We start from the raw sequence: 17,106 nt of genomic DNA, 5'->3' as shown, positions 1-17,106 counted from the left end.
AATTAAATAAAGCAAGTGAGTGTGCATAAATTCAAAAGCCTTGGTTGAAAATGACGCTCCACGCTCCAAACCAGGAAATGTAGTCCCTTTTCCCCCTTCAGGGCTTTTAACGAAACGACCACGTCCCTATAAAGAAACTACATTTTCATGACGCCAGTAGGCGGAGTCTTGAGCGTGTTTCACGTAAGGTGGGGCTGATCTTTTGGACAGTTGACAGGCAACAAGTTGGCTGGGACTAGTAGAGTCGCTAAACCTGCAACGATCACTTCAGTTTTTTTAAGTGCTGCAGGTGGCCAACGCAGATGAATGAAAAATGCGTGGGCTTTTAAATTGGATACCAACATAGCGCCGTGTCGACATGGACGCAATGGAATAACGCTTTGAAGACTTACGTTACTTTGTGACAAGGGACTTTTTTTTTTTTTTTTTTTTTTGCATGGGTAGTGCGTTTGCCACGCGCGTCTCGTAATCCGCGTTGAACTTTTTAATTAAATATTAAGGCATCGCTTGAAGAATGGCGCTGGCCAGATTCAGCAAAATACTCCGTCTGCCCAATCTTGATATTAAAAAGAAGGTCAAACAATACGAGCATGTCCACCGGGACATCAATCCAAACGACCAGTGGGATATTGTGGGTGAACTGGGCGATGGCGCGTTTGGAAAAGTCTACAAGGTAATGTGGAACTCATGCAACTGTCAAATATGTTGGGCTTTTGGAAACCTTGCACTTTTTCCAAGGAAAAAAACTTTTAAATACTTCATCTGACTATTTGGGGTACCATTGACTCCTGACTTTAGACGATTTGGGCTGGGTTAGGTACAAATCCAGTTTTAACAGTGTAAAGGGTCAGTAATTGGTCGAATCTGATGTGGTTTGACACCTGTTGCAAATACCTCTGCAAAGGCGCATTATTATTTAATGAATTGCATAATTGACTGACTAATTTTAGAATGAAGGGAAAAAAACAATTTAAACAAGAGTTCCCTCAATTCAACATTTTTGAGGCATGCAACCACATTGGTATTTTTTATTGATGTGGTGTAAATAATGGACGGAATTATGCTACAATGTTAGATATGCTAAAATTGAAATGGACAAACTTTGTGAAGAGGTGACTCAGAAGAGTGCATGGAATTCTTAAATTGAAGTGTCCAAAATAACACTTTCACACATTTATGTTGTCCTGTTACCTCATAGAAAAAAGTTTTTTTGGGGGTCTATTTTGCTTTGATTAGCACCAAGCCCTTCCTTTCCCCATTAATAGTAATTGTGCTCCGCATAACAGCTTCCCATTATCCTCTTGACACTTCTTCGAGCGTGTGACTTTTCCCAATCTTTCCAAAACAAACAAGACCAACGAGTTTGAGATTCTCCGATGTTTCTAGAAACAACAGTCGCACGCACGCCCAATAGGTTGAGCACATTTTTCAAATCAAGCACCCATTCAGTCAGCCTCCCCACCCCATCCCTGTTCTGGAATCCCGAGTAAATCCAGCTGCAGGGACATTGAAAGCACTCTTGTCTTGTATCCATTTCTTATGAGCATTGGCGGCAGAACTTTGGCTCAGGTTTAATCTGGACGTGTTTGTCCAACTCGCTTCCTCATGTACAAGCCACCACTGTCTGTAGTTGACTACAGTAGACGTCTTTGACATTTCAAGCATCTGGGTTGAAGGAGCAGTGCCCTACTGGAAGTCAATATTGAGCAAATAGCTTGTTAGTGGATTTGCCACTCCACATGTGCTGTACATTAGCACACACATGTTGCGTAATAGGCCAATGGTAAATTGCTGCTCTCGTATCAATTATTCCGTCACCTTTTCTTGACCTGAAGGATTCTAGGAATTGAAAGAGGTGGTCATAGTTACGACTGCAGCCTCGCTACAAGGTTACAATGTTTGTCCTTTTGTTATATGGACACGCCTCAGCTGTTTGCTGTGCACCAGTGAACAGGAGGAGGGACAGTTCAACACCTGCAGCTGTCAGATGGTGAATGGTAGCGGGGAAGTCGTAGGACTGTGTCCCTGCTCCCAAACTTTGACATATCACTTTCTAAGCATACAGAGAGGAAAATGGTATTCATGAGCAAGAGAGAGGCAATGGGTGTCAAGTGAAGTCACAAATGTTTCCCTTCACTAATTAATGAGCCACGTGCCGCTTAGCCCATTCCCCTGCTGCTGTTGAAGTGAACACTTGCAGTGTGGAAGGCTCCATCAAACCTCCATAATGCCATGTAAAAATGTGCCGTGCTTTTAAATGGATGTTTTGTTGGCTTCCATTTGGTCTTTTTCTGTCAATCTCCATCACGCCGTTAATCAAACAAAGGAGAAACGATCTTTGCGGGTCATCAGTGCAAGGGAGGGGCACTTCCTCTTTTCGAAAAGAAAAGCAATCCTGAAAGTTCATCGGAGTTTATGCTCAATTTAGGATTGTACAAACTGTTGTGTGATGCGTCTCATGTGAGGTCATCAGCAGTGCGGTGTATAATCTCAGGAGCCAGCCGGGCCCGCGGCGACTGATAAGAAACTGCATGCTGGGTGTGGGCTGATCTTGTGGGGAGTCCCCTTATTTCATTTGGTTTCCGGCACTTTTTGGTTGGGGTCCCAAGGCTCTCACCAAGGGGAGGTCCTTGCTAGAAAGTTTTATGGTACCGGTTGGCTTTTATTGGACAATTGTTCACCCCATAAAAATTCTTAACTCTCTTTTGGGAATTGTTCTGATTCATCATGTGGTCAGCCAGCCCTTTATTTGCCAAGCGAACGACCCTTCTTTGCGTGTTGGAAATGTTGTTTTCAACACGAGACTAGTTTTGCTTCTTTATTTAGGGTGTGCAGTTGAAGCACCGCTGTGTAATGGGCTTCACACCCAGTTCCCTTCTGTAAATGCTTTAATTCATGCTTTTGAGGTAGTTGGCAGGTTATGTAAGAGAGAAACTCTTGTGCTGCTTGGGGAGGGAAAAAAGCAGCAACTTTCCACCAGGGCACCCAAGAGAAGCATGTCAATGCCCTTCAGGTCATATAATGCATTCTGAAATAACAGGTCAGCATTATTTGATCAGGGGATGTCAAGAATATTTGTCAACTGTGGGGGCATGTGAATCTCTTTGAGGGAAATATAAATAGACTCATTTCCAGTGCATTTAAAGGCAAACCATAACATCAGATTTATCTTTTGTTGGCTGAAAGTAGCGGACAGATGTTAGGAGACAAAAGATGTATGCCATGTGGCAATGAGTGAGGTCATCAGGTGGAGGGAGGGGTAGGGCTCGCCCAGTGTCGGAGAATTCCAAACAGGAAAAACAAGAAGTGAGAAGTCTCTATAAACCCTGAGACTCTTTTTTTTTTTCCTGGTCATTTAAGTACCGTCAGTCATAACAATTTATGAGGGATTACAGTGAAAACATCCAAGCTGAAGCTAAAATCTGTCAAGACTGAGTGCAGGCATGTTGTCCTCATCTCCATGGAATTCTGACTCCTAACCAAGATTTAGAGTGAAGCGTGACAAAATGTGAAAGTTTTTTCATGTGTGTTTGTGTAAGAAGAAGCTATAAAGAGAACTCTGACGTTATACCAAGGGACAGTAATTTCATTTTGTCACAAGTGTAGGCACGCCCTTTGCTGTGTAAAAGCTACAGTATGACATTCACTCTCCGGCCAGTTTGTTTAGCAATAGTTAATTGTGCTTTAATTCGTAGGATAGACACTAACATTTTGTTTCTATGCAGCCAAACATTCCACAGTCATGCACTGACGTCATACTAATTTGAAGTAGCCTTTCCTAGCCATTTCCTCTCCATGCCTTGTATACAGATTATACCTGTGTCCGTGTAAACACAGGATTCCAAAAGGAAACAGCACGGCTGGCCAACAGGAAGGCAAAACATCTTGCCTGCTAAATTGAAGTTGATCAAAACCAATGGAAAACTGACAGTTGGCCAGTTAAGGAAATTATCGTAGTCTATCAAAACAAATAGAAAATTCCAATCGACAATCCGTATTTGAGAATAACAATGAACTCATTCAAACCCAAAGACATTTTTGTTCCTCAAGAGTTCAGACTTTCAAAGCCAGGTTTATCATTGTCGTTAATGTCGTTGGGTTCCTTCTAGCAAAGGGGTGTATAACGGTCACGGAGTCCTGAGATCTTCACAGAGGAGTGAGAATCTGCCATCTTTTTGTTGACTGTTTCGAGCCTTGTTAACAGAGCGGCTGACGGAGTGACGGTTTAGTGGTCGGGGGAGATGTCCTGTTGACTCACACCTTGGGTTGCCCCTGGTGGTGGCGGCGGGTCTGTTTGGTTAACACGCGCACCGCATGAGCTGGGTAAAGAAGCAGGTCGCTGCGACATACTGTTGTTTCAGATGTTTACCAATAGCTTCTGTCAAACAGGGAAACGTTAGAAGGTTGTTTCGTTTGTCACAGGAAATGCATATTTGATTTTCTGACCTGTCCTGAAGCCTTGGTTATAGTGTGTATCTTTTTTCTTATGTCCACCAGGCCTGCAATAAGGAGACTGGTGTACTGGCTGCAGCCAAAATGATCCAAACCAAATGCGAGGAAGAGTTGGAGGACTACATGGTGGAGATAGAAATCCTGGCCAAATGCGACCACCGCTACATTGTCAAGCTGCTGGACGCCTATTATTACAACAACCACCTCTGGGTAGGCAACACCAACACTGTCTGCTACCTTCCTCTTTGCAAACAGAGCACAATAGAAAATGGAGCTAGCACACATGTTGACAGGATGTTCTCGCCGCTCTGTGGTCGAATGGATATTTTAGTCATCAAAGCCAGATTTCTCCTGTGAGACTTGGTCGTCCGTTAAAAGTGAAAGATGATAAAGAGTTCAAATCTCTCGGGCGTCATAATGCATCTGAGGTGACCCGAGCTTGCCCCTGATGTTCTAGCAGGAATGTCCTTTTCAGTGCAGAGTTTTCTGCTCTTGAGCTATTTTTCCTTAAGTATAAATCGTCCAACCCCTTCTGTAATCTCCAGGTTCTTCTGGCCAAGGAAAATAATGACCTTGCGCTGTGCTGTGACCTTGAATATTTGAGGAATTGCAAGGCGGCCAAATGGCTAAAGATAGAGTTGCACCCCTCAAATACAAATGTGATGATTTGAGAACTATAAATGGAGCAAACCTTCTCGCTGCTGTTTCATTCAATAAAACATAGTGAATTGCAACGACTTCTCACTAAAACATAGCATGCACACACACACAAACACAGCAGTGGCATAGCCCCCATGATTGTCATGTTGTCATGGTTTTTGTTGGCCATAGTTGGAATTCCTAAGCCACCCCCATTCCCACCCACAAATCCTCCCAAACAGCCAGATCTGGATTCACTGAGATGGTTTGTGTAACAAACATCTTGGCTTTCACCAACCACTCTGTGTTATCCCTCTTCCATTATATTATATTATATTATATTATATTATCATTTATATATTAATATAATATATTGAATAAACACATTTCTCGACAAAACAATAGACAGATAACAGAGTACTCAAATAATCGTTAATTGCAGCGCTACTGTGTGCTGTGACGTCAGACCGCGATAAGCGCTGCAGTTTTATGATGTTTGACTAATATGGTCGGTGTTTGGGGTTGTTCCGTTGACATACTAGAATGAAACAGGCTGGGGTTGCTAGGAGACCCAATGACATTGCAGTTCCTCAATTGACGACAGTATGTTTCGTCTTTGCCGACACAGCCTGATAGACTTTAGGGAAAACACAGATGAGCGCACTATGCGCTCGGTCGTAGTTCATTTAAGGGGACTGCTGCGACTGCGTCTTTTCCATGATGGAACTTTTACATTTATAGTTCTCCCTCCTTATGAGGTGAGAAAATCACAGAGCTGTGACAAGGAGTAGGACACTGCCGCGTCAGCGGAGTTTACACCTGTTTGAATTCTCCTGACCGTGATTTAAAGTGGAGTAAAAAAAAAAAATTTGAATCGATTTATTAAGTTGAACATAGATTCTTCTTGACACTAAAGTTGCATATAATTTGGAAGTGCATCTGACGTTCCAGCCCAAAGTAAAAATGTTGCAAGGCCAGTCAGGGCACATACTTGACTGCTCCTCATCAACTCAGCTGTTAAAGGTCTCTGTTGTGTTGCTACCGAAACCCGTTCCCAGTAATTCCGTATATGAGGTCATTAGGGCTGTCATGAACCAATCAGATGTCTGTGTGGCAAGCATGTAAGTGACCAAACACTACTGGGTGTCATAATTATAGTTTTAAAATACAGTTTTATAGTTTGGAGACAGAAAATGTGGTCGACCAATTTCTGTGGTTGACCTAATGAGTCAATTCAATTCGTCCAGGGAAATTTTAACATTTCAAACATGTAGCAAAGCAGCAGATGTAACACAAAGGATATATCTATCCTGATAAGGTAGAAATGAAACTTAAATGGTGACATACGGTTGGTTACGCGTGGCTGGAATGTGAAATACAAAGCACAATTTGTTTGTCACATGACTAAGAGAGGTATGCATACTTCATGGCATTGCATCAACTTCCCTTTCACGTTTGTGTGCATCTTTTTGTTCGTACTGGAACTACACACCAGGTGTCATGACCTCATGGCGCAGATATTAGACCCTTTTGGTTATTTTGTATCTATTTTGTAAAAATTGTAGGCTTGGCTCAGTAATTGAAATTGATTTGTAGCATCAGAACTCTTCATGTGGTGAAACATAGTTTTACAATGACCCTGACATGATAAATAAAGTGTATTTCACTACTTTAGTCCCTATAGTGTATGTGTGAAAAAGTCTAATGGCAGGAAAGGAAGCAAAAGATGCTTGTTAGAGGTTACTGTTGGCCAAGAAGACATCTTTTTAGGGTGTGTCCTGTTTTCTTTTTTCCGCTCCTCCTCTCCTTTCTCCCTCTGTGTTTTGACTTCACTGTTAAGCTGCTATTATGCTGTATATGTGGCCCCAAATCCAGCTCTCAAGAGCATCTGACATATTTCATGTCGTTTAAATTGCCTCAGGCATTTTAGGGATGCACTCTTTATTGTACTTGTGAAAAATACATAATAAAATAATGAAATATTATTATAAAATGAATCAACCAATGAATATAATAAAATTAGATATTATAAAAATAAATCAATAAATATATAAAATGAGATATTATAAAATAATAATGATAAAAGTAGACTTTCCATTTCCTTCCTTTCCCCAGATCATGATTGAGTTCTGCCCAGGAGGAGCTGTGGATGCCACAATGCTAGGTAAGTCTTACCTTTTGTCCTCTGGAATCGCTTTGTTTTCAAACATCATTCAGTTGTAGACATGCCATGTTTTTTTGTCCACAATGCTTTCAACGTATTTGGCCTCGAAAGCTCCCTGCCAGCAGACACTGTGGAGTCCGCTCCTGTGGGAAACCCCCCGTGTGTGTTTTCACAGTGTAATCCATGTCCTCATATCTGCATGTACCCCCAGTGCAACTAACTAAACACGTCTTCTCTTATCCGGGATTAGCAACACGGCAACACTACCTGTGAAGCTTCAGTAACAGGATGACCTTTTGTAATCTTCTCTTTCGTGGAGTTCACTCACTCCATTAGCCTCCCTTAGATCAAAATGAGCAAAGTTGGCGTCAGTTCAGCACTTGACTCCATCTCCTTCCCTTTTTTGTTCCTTGTTCCCACCTTTTCCTTTTATCAGAGTTGGATCGAGGACTGACCGAGCCCCAGATAAAGGTGGTCTGCAGGCAGATGCTGGAGGCTCTAGCCTACCTCCACAGCATTAAGATCATCCACAGAGACCTGAAGGCCGGCAACATTCTCCTCATGCTGGATGGTGACATCAAGCTAGGTGATCACTCTAATGTGATAACAAAAAATTATTAGAACTTTTGGCATTGGTGCACACCAACACCCATAGGGAGCATTTCTGTGTGGGAAAACATCTCTCATGGTTTTTTTCTTTTTTTTTTAATGGACCCCTTTGACGAGGGCTTCACATTCTTCACATTGCACTGCTGAAGTTGTGGATGCGACTCGGTGGCCAGCGTGTCGAACATTTAAACCACAACCGTCCCCAAAAAAGAGTGGAAGCGGTTTGTGTCAGTCAAGGCAGCGCTGACATTCAAAGCGTCAGACATCAAAATTGCATGTCGTCGTTTTGCATCCAAATTCACACGCGTGTATTTTTGAAAAAGGAAGTAAACCAACTCCAACGGATCGCTGCTCTATTAATAGTTGTCGTAAAACTGGCTTTACCTGCCGCCGCGTTGCAGCTTGTCAAGTTCTTGGTTACCAAAACGGATCAGAAATAAACCTAGGATTAATTACATAACATGACGGTTAGTTTTGACTTAATTATTTAAACATACTTCCTGGTTACTACGTCGCTAATGGAAAAAAAAACACTCAAGTGCCTCAGATGTGACATAAGAGGAATTCCTTCCTCCAGGTTTTTTGTCCTTTTAACTGCCAAACTTGTGCTCGACATGACATAATGGTATATAACATTTAACACACAATAAAAATGACCTGTAAATAGTCGTGCTTTGAATTGGGACTTCAAACAAAGTAATCAAGTGGAAAAACAAACCATAAATTCCAATTAAATTTTTTTTTTGCTTTCCAGCGGATTTTGGAGTGTCTGCTAAAAACACCAAAACCCTCCAAAGAAGAGATTCTTTTATCGGCACGCCCTATTGGTAAGTTGAACTGCTCATCAATTCCAGCAAAATCTTGTTATCTCTGGAATCACTGCAGGGTTACCTTCAGGTTTCCAGCAAACTCACTCAAACTCTTGTCTGTCTGCCAGGATGGCCCCAGAGGTGGTCATGTGCGAAACCATGAAGGACGCGCCGTACGACTACAAGGCCGACATCTGGTCCCTCGGAATTACTCTGATTGAACTTGCTCAGATTGAACCTCCGCACCATGACCTCAACCCCATGAGGGTGCTGCTGAAGATCGCCAAGTCAGAGCCTCCCTCCTTGGATCAACCAAGCAAATGGTGAGGAAAGAGGAAACCAAATCATGTCACGTATAATTGATATGCCCCCCAATCAATCATGAGTGAGACATGGATTAAGGTTTCCTCACCACTCTACTCATCGGACCAAAAAAAGTGCTGAGCAAAGACCTTTTCCTCTCGAGCCGTGATTTGCAACACTGCTATCGGGGACTCGTAATGCGCCTCGTAGCCCTCGCTTGCTTTTCCGAACCCACGCTGTGCGCGGGAGATGATCCGAATGTATCAACATGACACATCCGCCACTGTGCTCTTCTCAAACTATGTTAAGAAGTCCCCCATTTTTCCTCAATTCTCTTTATCTTCTATGACTTTTTTTTTCACAGGTCACAAGAGTTTAGAGATTTCCTGAGGAGAGCTTTGGATAAGAACCCAGAGGCCCGTCCGACTGCATTACAGCTCCTGGGGGTAAGGCAAGATGCATTACAATTGAGGAAACGTGCCTCTTGTGTCCTTTAAGTCCAAATGTGTCACGACCATGTATGTGGAGTACTACTCAAGCTGAAATATAAGTGAGCACGATGTGGTATCAAGCAGGAGAGCGGCGTCTATTAACATTCCGAGCCAGGGTTTCCTGCCTTGATCCCGCAGCTGAGGGAAAGCCAGCTGTTTACATTCCCAGCCTCGGCCGCCGCGAACATGTCAGGATCACGCCTCGCCTCGTTCTCCACCGCTGGCCAGACGGGGAGATGAAAAGTTGAGATCCACGCAGGCACGCTATGGGGTTGTGCGTGTGGGGGGGCAAAAATGGGTGCGGTCCGGCTTTTATGGTGCCTCGCTGGATGTTTTAGATGTGTATCATGGCTTTGGCTTGGCTTGGAATGGTTGTCGGATAACATTTATTTCAGATAGTTTTGTATGAGTATGACATGTTTTGGGTCAGATTAAAATCAGTGATGTAATGGTGAATCATAACTAAAAAAAAAAAACTTATTCCCAAAAGGGACTAAATAGAACATTAAAGAATATGAAAGACGATCTTATGAATAGAAGTCTATCTTGTGTTTACAAATTCATGACCCCGCAAGTCATGACTCACTCGTTCTGACCAATCCGTTTTGATTGTCGTCAGTATTGCTCCATCAATCATATTGACTATTTTAAGCAGCAGCTGTTTTTATAGGAAAAAATAAACACATATCAATTAATAAAAAATCTATCTCTGAAATAATATATTACAATTGTTTTTGCTTATTTTTCCAACGCATAGACGTAAACTCACTAAAAAAATATTGTTGTGCCGATGCCTTCCGTTGCGTATTGAGATTTAGTAAATGTAAATTTTGATTCATCAGCCACTCTGAATAGTCAAGTTGCCTTTACTTTGCAACAGAATCCATCTACAGTGCGCCGCCGTCCCAGGGATTGCAACACAGGCAGCCTTGTGCTCTGCTTCCCCTAAATGTTTAACCTTTTCCCAACCAGTCATGCATGCGTGAGGTCATAGTCTCCATTGTTGTTTCAACTCAAACATGCGAGATGACTTATTGTACTTTTTGCCTCTTTTATTGATTAGATATTTAAAAAATATATATTTTTTATCTTTGCTAGATTGTTGCATTCTGTCTGGCATTGAATTGCTTAAATTGAATGCTGTACTGACTTGAAATAAGAAAATATTGTGTGACGGACAGATGGACGGATGGATAGATGTGAGCCATCTGTGTTGCAGTAGGACATCGCTCAGCATTTACACTTCCTGCCTCATTAGACAATAGCTGACTGTGGTTTCTAATCAGCCAAGTTGAAAGCCGAAGCCAAATGGCAGAGCGGGCGGCAAGTGCAGTACACAGCAGCGACGACAACAACTGTGACGCAGAAGGCGCAGATGTCTTCCAATGTGCACTCACTTAAATGCTCAACCACATTTTCTTCTTTGGTCTGCCGCTGCAATTAAAAGACCCAGCATGTGAATAATACATGGCATCTTTGCTACATTTATCTTTGAAAAGAGTATGGAAAACACACTTTTCCAAGTTTGTGATGTTGAGGTGTTGTGACCTTGAGCGCTTTGTTGAGTGGCGGATTGAATTTCATCAGCAGTTGAAAGTGGCCCATAGTGTCAGACACACCCGATCGATTCCCTCGCCGATACTCATGCCCGACGTTTCTTGTCTGCCGCCAGCACCCTTTTGTGAACTCGGTGACGACCAACCGCCCGCTGAGAGAGCTGGTGGCCGAGGCTAAGGCCGAAGTCATGGAGGAAATCGATGACAACGGAGAGGATGCGGAGGAGGACGACGCCATGGAGCTCACTGTGGTACCAAACTGGGCTCCTTTGCCCAATCTTTCACTTTCATTCGCCATCCATGTCTGAAAATAGGTCTGCCATTCTATTTATTTCTGTAATCATTCCACAAAATATTTTTTACACAATATTATTGACATACAAAAATGCTAACAAGCAAATAGCACATCCAGCCATCCTTTGAAAAGCATGACTTGGTAAACATTGCTTTCCTGCCAAAGGATTGAAGGTCGCTTCTGCTGGGGCCATTCATGTGTCCACGGCGGCCGAGAGATTAGAGAGTAACAAAGAGCACGAGGGCTTGCACTTCACCACCCTCAGGATAAACAGTAACAGGAACACTGGAATCCAGCCATACTTTAAATTTAGACTCACGCCTATAACAGAAAGAAAGAAAATGCTGAGCAAATTATTTATGGCTGTACATTGTTCTAGCTCAGCCTTTATACCGGACTTGAAAAACAACTTGGGAGGGAGCCTCTGTATATTATCACTGAGATTATAAAGATGCCTGCTGGTTTAGTTCCGCCCCTTATTTCAGAATCTGAAATGTGTGAAAGCAATTCAATGTTGCATTTCCTATTCTCTCAAATCTTTGTTGGATAAATAGAATGTACATGTCTTCAAAGCAAGTTTTGAGCAGGAAGGGCTTCATTCTTGCCAAGCAATGCTTGCTGACATCACAAATAGAAGACATGTATTTAAAATACTTTTTCGCTACATCACTGTAAAGCGCATCTTCTCTTTGCTGTGCTAGACCAGTCAGACCAGTTTGGAAGGAGACCATTCTTCGGGTCCCTCTAGCCCCACCGTATCCCTTCCGACCTCACCGCATTCTTCAGCGGAAAAGGGGGCCGAGCCAGCCTCTGCAACAGAGGAGCAGCCGAATGCTGCCCCTGTGCCCTTACCGCGACACAATCTGCCCTCAAAAGACCAAGTGGAGTTAGAGGCCAAGCTGGAGTCCGAGATCTATGAAAGCGGTGTCTCCATCAAGACTTCCAGCTCGGACTCTGGCATCGAGGATGGGAAGAGCACCCCCACATCCGAGGTACACATGGAGCCATATTGTCCTGTTCCACCGTTTGAATCGTCAAAGATATTTTTACCAGTCAACTACGTTTTGCAGATTGTCGCGGAGGCAGAACAGATGCCGTCTCTCCCCCAATCCGATGCATCCGAGGCGAGCGTCGACAGTACAGAGGAGCCCAGAAACCCGGTGTCTTCCCTGGAGCGGAGTACAGACGCACCAAATCGCCCAGCACAGATTCCAGAACTCATTTCAGCTGCTCCTTCATCGGCGTCGACCTCCGGTCCGAGCAGCATCCTAAACAAAATGAACGGCGATCGAGCCTCAATGGGATCCGAGACGGTCTCGCCTTATATCAACGGACGGATCAATAGCGCACGGTACTCCAACTCGGGCAGTGTGGAGACGGAGAGCCTGAAGAGCCTGTCTTGGAATGAGAGCTTCTCAGTATCTGCAAGGGTGAGTCAGTCTTTGCCGTATATGATTGAGTTAAAAGAAAGTGCAAAGAAGAAACTGCCAGTGTCTTCAGGGAAACTCCTTCCAATCAGTTTGGAGAACATCTTAATTTTATCCTCATACCTCTCTCAAAATCTTGGTTATTTAAAGCAAATATTTGAAAGTAATACAATTCCCAGCATAGATGGCAAAAATGAAAACGAGAGTTTCCTCACTGGGTTCCATCTCGCCTTGGTTGTAGCAAAATATTCATGGTGTGCAATTCATGAAGGCCCAATGTGGCCTTTGTGTGGGCACGGTCCAGCGGTTGACCTCTCTGAATGGAGGTCTCTATACGCTTCACTGTCACCCAGTTGCTTCTGGAGCTCTGTGGACTCTGACTGACCATGACTGGAATCCTGTTGACACTGTGTGGAGTCTTGTCTCCTTTTTTTTTTTCCCCCCCCTCTTTCCTTTTTTCCAGAACCGCTTATTCATCTAGTGAATAGACTATCGACAGGCACACATAGTTAACATGCCTGCACGCTTCTCTTTGCATGTATGTTTTTTTCATGTACATACAACGGTCACTAAAAACCCAATTATTGCCCAGTCATCTTATAATTAATAATTTGAATGTTTATAAATGTCACGTATTATCAAATTGAGTGCAACATTGTTTACATAAATTAGCTTTGTACAACTAAGCCCATTACTAACAACCCATCAACTTGTTTTGATAACGCCCCCCCCTTTTTTTTTTTTCTTTCCTTCCTGCAGGACTACTCGCGGAAGACTTTAAAACGAACCAGGAAGTTTGTGGTTGACGGCGTCGAGGTGAGCGTGACAACCTCCAAGATCATCAGGGACGATGAGAAGAAGGATGAGGAGATGAGATACCTCAGGTATGCAGCTGAACACATCTGATATGCAAACAAAAAGGAATGCTTTTGCATCTTAATTAAGGACCAAGGAGCATTTAGTTTTATTTTCTTTATTTCCTCATAAATATTTTTCAATTTTTACATTCTCTGAAGACATTGTAATGTGACTATTGTTTCCTTGTTAGGATTTATGCAAATTCAGGCATCCTGACCTCTTGTTTAACTTGTTTGTTAAAAGAAGCATACAGGTGACAAATGATCCAGTCATCCTCATTGCATGAAATCATTTTTTCACATATCTTTGAAAGCTTCTGGTGCATGACTCGTGTCACCTAGTGGTACAAATATGGCATTACACCCCCTGGCACCAACTTTACTAGATGTAAATGACTGTACACTTTAACCTTGTATTTATGCGGTCTGTGTTGTTTATGTGTTCAGGCGTCAGGAGCTGCGTGAGCTACGTTTGCTCCAGAAGGAGGAACAGCGAGCGCTGGCACAGCTACAGGCCAAACTGGAAACTCAGAAAGAACAAATGCATAAACGCTTCGACCAAGAAATGAATGTGAGATGCTGTTAATGGGATGTAACAACACATCATATCTGACTCACTGTCACCGTGTCCTGTTGACAGAGCAAGAAGAAGTTCTATGATGTGGAGCGGGAGAACCTGGAGAAGCAACAGAAGCAGACCATTGAGAAGATGGAGACGGACCACCAAAATAAACTCAAAGACGAGACCAAACGCATTAAAGCCGAGCAACAACGCGAGTACCAGAAGTTCCAGGATCGTCTCAAACATAGGAAAAAGGAGGTAGGTGCGCACGCCTTCAGAGAATGTACAAATAAAATCAGCAAAATACCCAGTGCGTTTTTTTCCCCCGCTTCACAGTTAAAACAATCCGTCGATAAGCTGCCAAGAAGTGAGCGCAAAGAACAACTGAAGCAACGAATGAATACCTATCAAGAAACGAAACAACAAGAGGTATGCCGAAAAGGTGATATTATTGGAGTATAAGTAATACATTCCGATTAATGTGTCATTCATTTTCGCCCCTTGCGGCTTAAGGAGGAACAATTCCTGGCAGACCAGAAGAACCACCTGGACTCTACCCTCAACCAAATCATCCTCAACAACAAGAAAGAGACTGCCGATACAGAGCGGGAATGTCTCACCAAGAAGCAGCAGTTAATCCGAGGTTGGAATTGTGTGGCGTGCATGAAAACGTGTCGTGAGGTGTCCTTCTTCCATCAACGTCTTGACTATCTTGTCTCTCAAGATCGTGAATCTTCCATCTGGGAACTGGAGGAGAGGAGCCTCCATGAGAGACACCAGATGTTAAAGCAGCAGCTCAAAGATCAATATTTTCTGCAGAGGCATCTGCTTCTCAAAAAACACGGCAAGGTAAGGTGGATGGAAACGCGACATAAGCATCGAACTGTGTATCATCAGTCAGTTTCTATGTTCTGCTCCAATCCAGGAGCTGGAGCACATGCAGCGTTACAACCAGCGCATGAACGAGATTCTGAAGGTTCGGCAGCAACAGGAGAAGAGCCGTCTTCCCAAGATCCAGCGCAATGAAGCCAAAACCCGTATGGCCATGTTCAAGAAGAGCCTGCGCATCCACTCCTCGGGCAACAGCTCAGAGGACAGGGAGAAGATCAAACAGGTAAGAATAGATTGGGAGATTGTTGTCACATGAAGGACAGAAATTCCTGAAGCTTCTAACAGCTTGTTTCATTTGCCCCGGGAAGTTTTCCCAGCAGGAGGAGAAGCGTCAAAAGGCCGAGAGGCAGCAGCTGCAGCAGAAGCACGAGAATCAAATGAGGGAGATGGTTGGCGAGTGCGAGGGAAACATCCGAGAGCTGCAACAGATGCAGGTACACGCAAATATAGACACGCGTGCACCTTTTATTCAGTTTTGAATTCTACCCAACAAAATCAAAACGTTATGACTGCCTTAGAACGAAAAGGGCCACATGCTGCTTGAGAATGAGACCCTGAGGCTGAAACAGTTAGATGAGCAGCATAACCAGCAGCTGAAGGACTGGAGGGAGCAGCTGAAACCCAGGAAGACGGTAGGTTTCCTGACTTTCTGTAGAATATTAGTGCCGTACTGGTGAGCTCAGAGAGAGGTTGAGATGTTAAATGATCAAGGCAGGATGCTACTTATGTTTTCCTTCCTCTTTCCAGGCGCTCGAGGAGGATCTGAAGAACAGGAGGATGGAGCAGGACGCTTTCTTCAAGATTAGCGACATGGGCGATTTCCCGAGTCCGGGAGGATCTGTCGGCAAACTCTCCAAGTTTGTGCCCTATCAGGACTCCTCCACCACATAAGCAGCGCATGCTACTGCTGTGATACAGCCACATACAAAAGCGTCTTAAAGGGCACCACATTGTTTTGAATCCCTCTCGCCATGTTTGTTAATAAGTGCATATTTATGTCTTAACTCACCCACATGGTTTGGTTTTCTTTACCAGAAAATTGTCACGTTGGTTGATGACCAAAAGCCACATCCCAATAATAATTAATATTGGTGATTTATTTTTTTTTATATAAAAGGGTGTCATCTTTATTTTGTTAATACCCAAAAAGGGACCGGTTTTTTGTAAGAGGGACGTTTGACGTCAGTGCAATTGACAGTATGCAGTATGTAAACTTGTATGCCTTATGTCGTTTTGTCTGAGCTGCCAAAGTATGACTATTTTATTTATTTTTTCCTTACAGGTTAATCTCAATTCATCACTGTACATTTTAATTTAAATATTTTCAAATATATATTTTAACCCAGAGTATGAAGGATGTTTATTATGCTATCATTATGGTTTTCATTACTATATTTTGAATATGGGTTATTGTTTAAACCAAATTTAACAAAACCTATTCTTCGTAGTATTTTTTTTCTTTTTAATTATAATTCATTTTAACACATGGGGAGTGATTGTTTTACTGTAGAAATCAGCCACACTGGATGGAAAGTGACAAAGCCAAAATGAAATACTGTTTGTCAGTTGATGGATTCAAAACACGACGTTTTGAGTGTTTAATTGTTGCAGTAGCTAAGCTGCATGCTAACCCAAGTGCAATATTACTTGTCAGAGCTCAGAGGTTTATTTTTTGTTGGCCTTTCTTGGCACTGAGGAGGGAAATAACAATTAGTTTTCAAGGGATCACAAATTATTTATGCTGACTTTTTTTTTTTTGCCTTACAACTGTATATTAAATCAGCATTTAGGTACATTTTAATTCCGCTCTCTTGGTCATGGGTCCCTTTAGGTCTTCCTCTCTGCCTCAGTTTGCATAACGTCAAATGTATGGAGGCTTGTGAGTGTGATTGATACTGTATCACGAGGAACCACTGTTGTAAATATCAAATAAATACAGATTTTTCTAATATTTGGACTGTGACAGGAGGCTGTTCAATCAATTAAGGAATTCAATCTATTTATTCTTGGCTACATTTAACATTTATGAGCAGTTTCTTAAAATAATATAT

At 42.8% G+C, this 17,106-nt stretch overlaps 1 protein-coding gene across 1 annotated transcript; it reads left to right on the top strand.

Annotated features, from left to right (window-relative positions):
* The first annotated feature begins 209 nt into the window (after nt 1–209).
* Nucleotides 210–17,006, top strand: stk10 (serine/threonine kinase 10). Its single transcript, XM_088399011.1, has 20 exons — nt 210–673; nt 4,498–4,662; nt 7,207–7,255; nt 7,692–7,841; nt 8,619–8,691; nt 8,802–8,996; nt 9,341–9,422; nt 11,140–11,274; nt 12,020–12,310; nt 12,389–12,748; nt 13,505–13,629; nt 14,050–14,173; nt 14,243–14,422; nt 14,501–14,593; nt 14,678–14,807; nt 14,889–15,013; nt 15,090–15,278; nt 15,364–15,489; nt 15,574–15,687; nt 15,803–17,006. Exons 1-20 carry the CDS (start codon nt 515–517, stop codon nt 15,944–15,946), a joined length of 3,009 nt encoding a protein of 1,002 aa, XP_088255137.1. The 5' UTR covers nt 210–514; the 3' UTR covers nt 15,947–17,006.
* The last annotated feature ends 100 nt before the right edge of the window (nt 17,007–17,106 follow it).

Source organism: Syngnathus floridae, chromosome 15, assembly GCF_059516105.1.
Source record: "Syngnathus floridae isolate MCC-2025c chromosome 15, RoL_Sflo_1.0, whole genome shotgun sequence".
Taxonomy (NCBI): Eukaryota; Metazoa; Chordata; class Actinopteri; order Syngnathiformes; family Syngnathidae; genus Syngnathus; species Syngnathus floridae.
The sequence above is the reverse complement of the archived record's forward strand: the minus strand, read 5'-3'. Positions and strand labels throughout refer to the sequence as shown.

Coding starts and splice junctions, on each gene's coding strand:
- stk10 (XM_088399011.1), top strand. CDS start 515: ATGGCGCTGGCCAGATTCAGCAAAATACTCCGTCTGCCCAATCTTGAT. Junction 13,630..14,049: donor GAGGAGATGAGATACCTCAG/GTATGCAGCTGA, acceptor TTATGTGTTCAG/GCGTCAGGAGCTGCGTGAGC. Junction 15,688..15,802: donor AGCTGAAACCCAGGAAGACG/GTAGGTTTCCTG, acceptor TCCTCTTTCCAG/GCGCTCGAGGAGGATCTGAA.